The sequence below is a fragment of the Rhagoletis zephyria genome, unplaced genomic scaffold (genome assembly GCF_001687245.7).
Source record: "Rhagoletis zephyria isolate East Lansing unplaced genomic scaffold, Rhagoletis_zephyria_1.1 Rzeph_scaffold_12678, whole genome shotgun sequence".
Taxonomy (NCBI): domain Eukaryota; kingdom Metazoa; phylum Arthropoda; class Insecta; order Diptera; family Tephritidae; genus Rhagoletis; species Rhagoletis zephyria.
Window position 1 is genome coordinate 6,331 of NW_016169752.1, and position 10,580 is coordinate 16,910.

The window sequence follows — 10,580 nt, forward strand, 5'->3', positions numbered from 1 at the left end:
GGGGGGGGGGGGGGGGGGGGGGCGTAGGTGGTGAATGCAATTGACAGTGAAAGGGGAGCGCTGGCGGAGGTTGGACCACTGAAGCGGCGACCGCAAATGCCTGAATAATTACTCACTTTGTTCAATTTACAGTTTCATGTTACTGAAATGGTTGAGATGGTGGCTAACACACACACTCACCCATGAATCGGGCTGAATTGCATGGAATAGAGAGCGCGCTTGGAGCGCAGCGCGCAGAGAGACGAAGCGAAAATGTAATTATGCTTCAAGTGTTTGAGGTCATTTTAATGAATACACAATTGTGATGGACAAGTAGTAAAAGTGCAAATGTATGCAAAATAATGAGATGATTTTAAATGTTGATATGTGGTGATGCCCAAAGTTGGTTAGCACGGCTATGCTGTTGCGGTACTGACAGTAAGCAGTGGCGGCATTACTGCTATGCTGAGGTTGCCTTTGTAGCATCCTGTGGCCAACCGAAGATGGTCAAATTTAATACAGCAGTGCAATTTTATTAACGTATATATATGTATGTATGTGCAAGTACGAATGCATGTATTAAATGTGCAAATTGTCTGTTAATTATTGGATCCTTTAGTTTTGTGTTTACTTTTCGGCATGAGCTGCATATCAATGGTACTCGTGCAATTAAAATAATCATGAAAAGTTACCAAACGATTCATCAGCAGATGATTTGCATGAAATGAAAAATTTAATTTCGTTTATATATGTATGTGCATTTTATTTTTTGGTTGGTTTGCCTTAAATTGGCGAAAAGCGTCGCCATTCTAAATCATCCTACAGGATTGCAGGGACTATGTATTGGTCATCGAATGAAAATTTATCGATTTCTTGTTATCTGTAGGAAGAGAAAACTCAAGACTTCTAGTATGGCTCCTAACAGTATACATAAGTCTCGCTGGCGGCGCAAGCGTCTCAGAAATTTTTAGTGGAAAACAACAAGTTTGGGAGTGAGGTTATTATGAGGAAACAGTGAAACACATAATTTGCGAATGTCCAGCTCTAAGAAGGCTTGGGAATAGGAAGCCGTCGAATTCCCCACAGACCTCATTTGACTGTGTAGAATGCCGTTGAACAGAAATTAGGAATAAACTCTCGGAATCATTCTTGGTCAAACGAGTTTTAAGTCCCATACTACCTCTGGTAGACAGCAATATAGCTTGACAGACAGGCCTTCGCCGGCTCCGAAATGCGAAAGTTGAATAATGAAAGGGCTTAAAGTTATACTTTTTGTCAATCCGATTTGGTGATAGGGCATAAGTTTTTTATCTTTTAAGAGAAATATCTTTCAAGAGTTTGGAGCTAGGATATGTTAGACCGGCCAAACACTACCCATAGTGTAACGCGTGTGGCTAAAAGTTGTACAAATGCAAGTGGTAAGTTAGTAATATGTATTTTGTTGAGGACCGCTCATTAATACTCTAATCAAATGCGGACTGAAAGGTGTTTTGCAATTTGCTTCTAAAGTACTTGTTTTGCGCAGCTGCAGCTATCTTCGCAAATATAATTAAGGTCCACATAGTTATCAGATAACTTTGCTAGTCCCTAGTATCAAGAGTAATATCGAAAAACTTATAAATTTTCTGGGCACTGTTTGCCCCTTTTGCCACCTTTTGTGTTCTCTCTCGAAATTTGGATGAAGATTCGGTAAAAAAAATTGTGTGAGCTTTGTGTCCTGTTCCAGGTTGTGCTCAGGTTTTATTGCCAGTAGTGACAGTGCTATTGGTGAACCTGCCGAAAGACTGTCTTCCTTGGCGAGTCCGTCTACCACCTCGTTGCCAATAACGTCAATGTGCCCGGAACTCAAAATTGGTTTACCTTCCTATCAGTACATAATTCAGCCATGGCGTCCTAACTCTGGCTGTCAGTATAGAGATTCACCCTTTAACGAATCCGGCTAGGACGCAATAACTCCGCTGCCCAATTTATGGTTAAGACATCTGTCCAGCAAATACAACAATACTGCGGCTGTTTATAAAATTTACTTAGTTCAAATTATGCGTAGTAAACTGCAGCGCCCAAACCCTTGTCCATTTTGCACCCATCTTCAGGCACATGCACCGAGCCATTCATCTAAATGGCCTCCCGCCAGCATTCGACATTCGTTCCAAAAGCTCCGGAATCGCGCAGTCTGTTCGTCCAGAAATTTCACGTGAAAGTAAGACTTCTAGCTATTTCGAACGTGATATGCATTGTCGTTAGATGCGGCGGCGGACGATATAACAGTGTTTACAATGGTACCGTCGGTGTAGTTCTGAGTAAGGCTAATCCGAGTTACTCTGCAGACGACAAATTTTCAAAGTTTGGAGAAAAAAATTTTGTTCGCTATACTCAGATATTTGAATCATGAAAACTTTTTTTTTCTATAGAACATGAATTGATCTAGTAAATCAGAGTATGACCAACGGTTATAAAATTTTAAATATGCGCACTCTGGGGTTTTTTTTTGTGTTCCACAGTGTAACGCAAACTCTAGGGTACCTCTATCCCTGTGACAACTTTGTGTCGGGCGGTGTCTACCGATCTTCCGTATTGTAAGCATTCTGTGCTTTGGGGGACATCAGCAGAGTCTTCAGAAGAAACGAAGTAAGATTGGAAGTACGTATTAGCAATCGGCAAGATCGGGTTCGATCCTAGTTCCAGCAGCATCCAATAGCAAACCTCCGAGTGTGGTGTACTTCTGTCACGAAAAAACTACGTTTGTGGAAAAGCTCGAACAAATGCATAACAAAAATGTGAGTTCGAAATATTTATTTGCTTTATTTTCGAGGGTTAAATCGAAGTTTTTATATCTTTAGTAAATTTACTTCTTCAAATAACAGCTATACGAATACAAAACACATGAATATAAATATAAATTTAAAGAAGATTTTATAGAAGAATTATCTATTTATTATACTTTGCAATCCACAAAAAAAGTGGTTTATCAGCAACCAGTGAAGTAGATTTATGTGAACATTAATTGTGCTATCGTTTCTTCTTCTTTCGTTTTTGAATGCAATTAATACTCGATAAACTTGAATCAAACAATTATTTTATAAAATATCGCTCTTCATTTTTTGTATAAATGACCAATATTAATGTCAATTCACTTTCAATAAATAACTCAAAAACTTTCCACGGCAGTTATCGCCGTTTGCCACATCCTACACTAATACATATACATCTACATACATATTTGCACGTTTAAGCGGTGGGCATAAAAGTGGTCGTAAAAAAATCCAAAAATGTTGTTGTATTTCCTTCGGCGGTGGTCGGCACCAGGCTATCGCTTTCATCATCGTAGTTGTGTATGGCGTCCTTGGCTTGTTGCGCCGCCAAATTGAATTGTATGAGAATGATGAGGTAACTGGTAATGCCGCCACTCACCTGCAAATACGCACAAGCACGCAAGCACGCGCACGCACACGCACACACAAAACAACAACGAGATCAATGCATATTGAATTTAATAATTGTACACAGAGAATTTTGCTGAGCTTCCACACTTACACCATAGAGCGTCTCCATGTCCAGCGTGAAGAAACCGCAAGCCGAGAAGTCAACTGAGTGATTCAGTAATTTGAGCGATAAGTGGTTGACCTATTTTGCATAAGCGGATGCAACCGAAAAGGTGAATGCAAACACAAAATAGAAGAAGAAGAAGAAAAATACAAAACAGCAGCAATTCAGCATTCAGCAAATGCATATAAATAATGAGGGGGGGTGCACGGAAGATGTGGTGGTGCGGTAAGGGAGCGGCACAGTAAAGTGGCCAACCACTCCATAAAAAGTGGGCACTTACGATTTCATAGAGCAAATTATTATCGGCCACAACGCCGCACTTGTGCAGACAAATGCCAGTACGTTTCGATTCGAGTGACGTCTTCCAGCTGAGGTAAATCAAATAGATGCACTTTCCGGCGGTGTAACTCAAGTAAATTGTCGTAATGATGGCATTCTTAGCCGAGCGAAATAGTGATGGAATGACCTGGTGTTTGTATGGGTTTGTATGCAAATAAATAAAATGTAGAAAATAGTTGAGTCAGTGGTGGGCGGCAATGGGCGTCAGCCAGTTATTTACCTGATTCTGCGTGGCGCAATAGAGGAAATACAATTGTGCCGTGAAGATGAGAAATCCGTAGGCCATTAGCACCAATATCGGATAGCTCCAGAGCTCGTTCAGTACTTTGCCAATTTCGCAAATCTCGTCGTGCAGCTGACACAGATTGTTCAATTTCTCCTCCACCTTTTGAATGTCGCCGTTCAATTCGCTTTCGTAGACCATATTGAATGGCGGCGGTTGGCTGCTTTGCTTTGGTTGCTTTTTGGGTGTTTCGAAGCCCTCGCCGAATGAGTTTAAGGAGTGAGCGACTGAGAGGAGTGAAGAGAAGAAGCGAATTAATGTTTTAGTAACTAAGTATGTGATTTTTACAAAAAAAAATTTCAGCTTTATTTTACTGAAAACATTTATGTATATAAAATCTTTAAGGATTTGTAAAGTGTTTTCTGCCTGGAAATTATTTTGCGCTCATAGGAAATACTGGGCCTTAAGCACAAAATATGAGGTTAAGCTACAACCCAACTTTCGGTGAACGCTTTCAGGCTGGAGTTCAATTTATTTATACACCAGTGGAGTCCAAACTTAGGCGTATTCTCATGCAAAGATCACAAACCTAACCTACTTACTTGGTGATATTCTATTCTTTCCGTAGTTAAACGACTTCACCGGTTCCATATGTGTTAGCTCCTTATACAAGTATTCCAGTGATGGATCGAAAGGTACATTCGTAAAAGAAGGCTTTTTTAAAGCCGAACCATCAGCACCATTTTCCATCCAACGCTGAAGTCTCTCGTGTGACTCCACCATCTCTTCCAGAGCAGAGTTGATCATAAAAAAACGTTGGCGCAAGGCGCTCAAAGTCATTGCGAACCAAATTTTATCCAACGAATTGTAAAAAGTGGGAAAGCAAGAGAATATCCATAGTAGCGATATCCATTCACTGTGATCAACCAGCATGATGTAGGTGGAGAGTAAAATGGTCAATTCACAGACGACAGTGAGCGCGATCATTATGAAAATGCGCTTAGATGTCGCTGAGATATCCACAAAGATATTCTCCCTGAGCAAGTTCTCATCGACAGCGCGAATGCGTTCGTACAGTTCGCCAATTTTCGATTGATTGCGTAGCGCTGAGCACTGATCGGTGAGCATCATGCCGAGACCGATGTAGGTGAGAAAGATGCCAATAACGAAAGTCAATGTACCTAAAGCGGATACGTGAATCCGTTATAAAACAAGCACAATTTGATGCACTTCAGTTACTCACTCTGCGTTGCTTTCAAATCGCGATCCTCCTCAGAAAAGGAATATATTAGCAGATTGTAGAAGATGACAACCACAATCATGGTGACAACCACAAGAAAAGTGCCAATTCTACTACTTTGCAGTGTGTGCGTGCGTCGGAATGCCTGCAGGTCGTGCGGATAGAGACCAAGTATTTTGCAAAACAAAAATAAATTGCCAAAATGCACCAGTATCGGTTGCACCGTCTGTTGCGCCATTTTCTTCATTTTCCGCTAGGCAGATATTTTTTTATTTTTGCTAATGCTGAGCAGCACTTCTGCACGGCCAGACTAGCGACACTAAACTGTGGTCCCTGTGAAGCCAGGACGGTAAATGCGTGTAGCGTGGGGTGCACAGTAACAGCGGACGGCGAATCCCGATAGTTGCCGCATGGGAGGAGGCACTTAACATTATTAAATGCATTTAATATGCGCATGGGAGATTAAGGATAGCGGGTAGCGGATAGTCACGCGTGCAAACAGCCACTCGGCTAGACAGTGGAGCGGCTTAAATGTTGGGGAAATAGCACCGACAGGTACCATGGATCTATAAATAATTGCGATTATCAACGGAAATAATGACGAATGGCTATGGAAATGTATAGAGTGGTGAATTGTGGAGGAAGCAGTTTTTTTAAACAATGTCTACTAATACTCGTACAAAAACATGAAACAACAATGCTGCCAGTATAAATGGTCGTAATATTCATTAACAAATTGAAATATGCGCGATAACAGTAATGGAATGAAATGAAATTAAATGGGGTGACAACATACGGAAGAGAATTTGATCATAACAAGCAGTTGGTGTTGGGTTGTGACCTTAATTTTAATACCTATTTGTTATGTAGTTGGAGAGTTACCTTTAGACTTTGTTAGCCTAAAAAACTCCCTTGACAGTATCAGATACTCGTAGTGGATTTTACAGTTATGCACAGTGTTGCCACTGCCTTAGCCTTTAAAGTATCCATAAAGAAATCGGAAACTGTATGCAAATATAACCACCGAAAAGAGCGGACATTTTTACACAGTACCTCTATGGAAGAGTAACTAGGTTCCTTAACCAACTTATTAACCAGTGTTGCAATTTTGGTACTTTTGTAGCTAGATTTAGCTCTTTATTTTACTATTTAGCTCCGAAAATTAGGTTTTAGCTATAGCTCTTTTTTAGCTCTTTTCAAATTTATCTATCACTTTTTTAGCTCCAAAGAGTTTTAGTTGTATTTGGTATATACATACATATTAGAGCTCTCGATTTTGTTCGCACATTTTCAAACAGCCCGGGTATATGAGCAGCGAGTACTCGCACACTTGTTCAATGCTCATTACTCGAAAATTTTCGAGCATGAGCGCGAGCAATTCGAGTTTTTTCGAGTAATTTGAGCAATTTTTTTTATTATATTGACATATTTGGTAGCAACTTTTTAAATATTTCAAATTATTGATATATAATGCAAAGATTGTTACATTGGTATTTAATAATATAATTTATTTAACATGAATTAGAAAGCAGCTGCTGACAAATACAATTTACAAATTTTCTTTTGTTTATGAAGTTGTTCAAAAACTCGAAAATTTTGAACAAACATTTGAGCAGTTGAGCATTGAACGAGTTTCGAGCGAGTATCGAGGTACTCGCATTGCTCGATACCCGGGTATCTAGAGCTCTAATACATATAAGCCAAACTAAAGCGCTGATAAAATGGAAAATTTCGAGATGCAGTGTATCCACCATAAACTCTTGGATCTAGGTTAAAGAATTCAAAAATTAATGAGAAGAAAGTCCTTTTTCTGATAGCGCAGATTTTGTTTTACCTTACTAATTTTACCTCTAAAGAGAGCTAGAAGTAAAACTTTTCAGAAAAATTTTGCGAAAAATTATTCAATTCAAATACATATCTGAAATTACAGACTTTGTAAAGTATTTTTAGTTCACTTTATAAGTGCCATAGCAACGAATTCGAAATGAACATATGCACCTTATTTTTTGGTTTTAAAAGCTTTTTTAAGCACTTAAACTTATAAAATTCGTTGTTTTAAAAAATTCGTGTTCATAAATGTAAAAACAACCTCACGTCAATAAATGCTAAACCTTAAAAAAATATGTAACTCTTCATTTTAGCTACTATTAGTATTATTTAGCTCTCTTTAGCTATTTTTTGGACCGTTTTAGCTCCAAACGAAATTTTTCCCTGGCAACACTGTTATTAACATGTTGTCAGTATTTTTCCATTCTTAGGCACGGATTTGGTAAACAAAGGCCCGTAGTTATAGTCAAAATTATGTCGAATCTGAAGTTAATTGCAGCTCTTTGACATACTTTTCAAAGGGATTCCTTTTGACTATAACTACGGGCCTTTGCTTCCCAAACCCGTGTCTAGGGATGAGAAAATATTGACTACAACTACGGGCCAAATATTCCGCATGTTCGATGTTTATCACTAGGATTAGGTTACCACAAATAATACATGAAAAAATGTTTCCAAGTCTATCAAAATAATACAAATTTAAACTAAGTTTGACCTGTTACATTTAGATCAGCAAATTGTTATTTCCTGCTATTATGGTTACAATGTTTTTTAATCAAACTGGTGGATTGGGAGCTTTCTATGAAATTAAAAAATTTCTCAAAAACTTGTATTTGTCTGTAAATTCCGTCTTCAAGAAAAATTTCTTATTTCCGGCTTGTGTGAATTCTCGCTTAACGACATATAACTGAAAATTTAGAAGTTATAAGTTATTTTTAGTACAGTCAAGTTGTTGTTGAAAATTAGTCATCGGCGTAGCTGTCAATTTCCTTTGATTGCTAAGAGAAGGGTTGCTCGAGGTGTAAAAGTTGATTTTTTCGCATTACAGTTAACTAATACAGGTCAGAAAACTTTTTAAAATTTGCAACCTACTTGGTCTTAGTAAATGTACGTTTATGTCGTAGTGTAGGAGTGGAAAATTGGGAAGTACTACAACTAACACAATATGCATTAATTATATAAAAATTTAGCTGGAATTTCCAATGAAATTCTATCAAAGTAGTTTTAATTTTAGTTTGCCGATTTCGGGTGAACAGTGGGATATTGTCGTAAGGTTAAAAAATAATACTGAATTGAAATCTCAATAAAAAATTAAAACCGAGGAGATTATCCTAGCCAAGCAGCACCTGGAAACATCGGCGTAGCCAGAATGAAATCTAGGGGGGGGCTCGACCCTATTAAGCTGGCATTTCAGGGAACTATTTTATATATATATAAGGAAAATTTTAAAGTTAGGGGGGAGAGGGGGGCTCGAGCACCCCCCTGCCCCTACCTGGCTACGCCCATGCCTGGAAAGCAGATAAAGGAATCGTGCTGGCAACGGATAAGGTGATCGACCAGTCGGTGGTAAATTATGTAGTGCCAGTGTAATCGGCAGCTTGTTCCCGAGTATCACACCACTACGAAAACCTGATGCTGTCATACAAAGAGCACAATGCTGATGACGCACTACTTTTGACGAGAGCGCCTTGGGGACACCGGATACCACTGATACTGAACAGAAACTTAATCTAAATTCATAATTACAGGGTCTTCGCTCAATAAAATGAGAGGCGATGAAGAAATCGGCTCGTTTGTATGCGTTGGAATGCATTCATGGAATGGTTCAAAAAGAAATTAACAGCCGATTTCTTCAGCTGATTGGAATATAGGTATTTAGTAGAAGGGTTTGATAAACAAACTTGACAAGTAACATCAGGACATAGCGCCAGATTGCACAGAATCAAGACTTCTTGATCAGCGTAGGAAAAGGAAAGTTATGCTACATACATAGATAAAGAGCATTGCCGTCATACATGGGCAAATGAAAATTAATTTGTAAATGGACATTCAATTGAGTTCTGAGAAACTTTCTCCGTTTCTGAATTTACTTACTATTAGCATGTAATTAAGGTGTAGTAAATACTTATATGCAATCCACATAGCAGTTTGTACATATGTATGTATATATNCAATTGGCCCCCCCCCCCCCCCCACTCTATGTATAAAATATGCATCCCACTTATATTCATCACTCATCACATTAAAACTCTTTGCTGCTGTGCTTGAAACTTTGTTCATTAACAGTTGAGTGGCTGCTGCCTCGAGCCTCGAAGGCCCCCTCAAGTTGTTGCGTTTATAATTTCCGCTTTGTCAATGCAGCAATTCAATTCAATTTATTTCAATGCAAGGCAATGCAATCGACGAATTCAATGCATTCGACGAACTTCTACGAGTGCCGCATTATTAATGCTGCAACTCACTTTTTTTTCAACCACTGCTGGATAAGTTTTATTCAATACTGATTGCGTGCAGTGCAACAACGTCCCAGTGTCGTCGCGTGGGAGAATGGAAGAGTGGCCCAGGAGAAGTTCGTGGACTACCCTTGAAAATGTTGGCTATTATTTAAGTGGCAAAAAAATATATTCTGCGTTTATTGGGTGTACGGGTGGGTGCCTATTTGCATTGGGTTAATTAATAATTTCTTTATATGCACATACATATAAACGAGTTTTATGGAACATCTTAGCATCTCAAGAATACTTGACATTAACGTTCAAGTACACCTTTTGCATATAATTAATCAGTGCCAGATTTTTATTAAAATAAATTAAAATTTTTTCTTATTTCTTTACAGAACTCCAACGAGGTGGAGCAGTACAACTTAACTGGATCAGAGTGGTAATGCAGAGAGTGAGCTGTGTGCTAAAGTGAATAGATCGCTGAAAGCAGGCGTGTAGCATACCTACTCGTATACTCAGACACACACACACACCAACATAAAACACCAAAATGCATGGGAGTTTTCCATTCCATTAAAAAAGTGAAAGAGTTTTGAAAAAACGCGCAGCAATTTAAAAAAGAATTATAGAAATTAGCTAGAAAATCGTAGCATCAGAATTTGCAAAAGTAAATGAGTGACTGACTGACTGTCTCCATTACTGCCGTCAAATTTCAACTCCAAGTTATTCGTGTGTAAAATTCAAGTAGCCGCTTCAGGATATCTCTGAGGACAGACGGGATACGAGACGGTAGTTTGTGTAGCCGCGGTGCTGCTGCTGCTGCTGCTAGTCTATTGACAGAGTGGATGGAGTGAGAGTGCGTGGCTGCAGGATTCTCTAATACATCGCTACAGCTGAGAGAGTACGTGACACTCAGTGCGGCTGTATCTGTTGACCGTGACGGCTGGAAGGCGGAGGGATACTTTTATTTTTAGTTTGATTGCAA

The 10,580-nt window shown here is 39.0% G+C and overlaps 1 protein-coding gene and 2 long non-coding RNA genes across 3 annotated transcripts in view; 1 reads left to right on the forward strand and 2 right to left on the reverse strand.

The window, feature by feature from the left end:
• LOC108377775 (uncharacterized) overlaps window positions 1–10,080 on the reverse strand; it is a 15,082-nt gene extending 5,002 nt beyond the window's left edge. The window contains exons 1-2 of the long non-coding RNA XR_001849360.1: window positions 9,989–10,080; window positions 3,180–3,187 (exon numbers count right to left, since the gene is read on the reverse strand). This is a non-coding gene — a long non-coding RNA (uncharacterized LOC108377775). The remainder of the gene's footprint in view (window positions 1–3,179; window positions 3,188–9,988) is intronic.
• On the forward strand, window positions 2,527–10,176 carry LOC108377776 (uncharacterized). The gene is made up of 2 exons (XR_001849361.1): window positions 2,527–2,756; window positions 9,991–10,176. It is a non-coding gene; the product is annotated as an uncharacterized LOC108377776 (long non-coding RNA).
• On the reverse strand, window positions 3,199–5,816 carry Gr66a (Gustatory receptor 66a). Its single transcript, XM_017634047.1, has 6 exons — window positions 5,331–5,816; window positions 4,690–5,268; window positions 4,085–4,374; window positions 3,806–3,991; window positions 3,514–3,603; window positions 3,199–3,390 (listed from the first exon to the last, which is right to left on the reverse strand). Exons 1-6 carry the CDS (start codon window positions 5,572–5,574, stop codon window positions 3,208–3,210), a joined length of 1,572 nt encoding a protein of 523 aa, XP_017489536.1. The 5' UTR covers window positions 5,575–5,816; the 3' UTR covers window positions 3,199–3,207.
• Window positions 10,177–10,580: the final 404 nt, after the last annotated feature.

Coding starts and splice junctions, on each gene's coding strand:
- Gr66a (XM_017634047.1), bottom strand. CDS start 5,574: ATGAAGAAAATGGCGCAACAGACGGTGCAACCGATACTGGTGCATTTT. Junction 5,269..5,330: donor CGATTTGAAAGCAACGCAGA/GTGAGTAACTGA, acceptor TATCCGCTTTAG/GTACATTGACTTTCGTTATT. Junction 3,992..4,084: donor ATTGCGCCACGCAGAATCAG/GTAAATAACTGG, acceptor TACAAACACCAG/GTCATTCCATCACTATTTCG.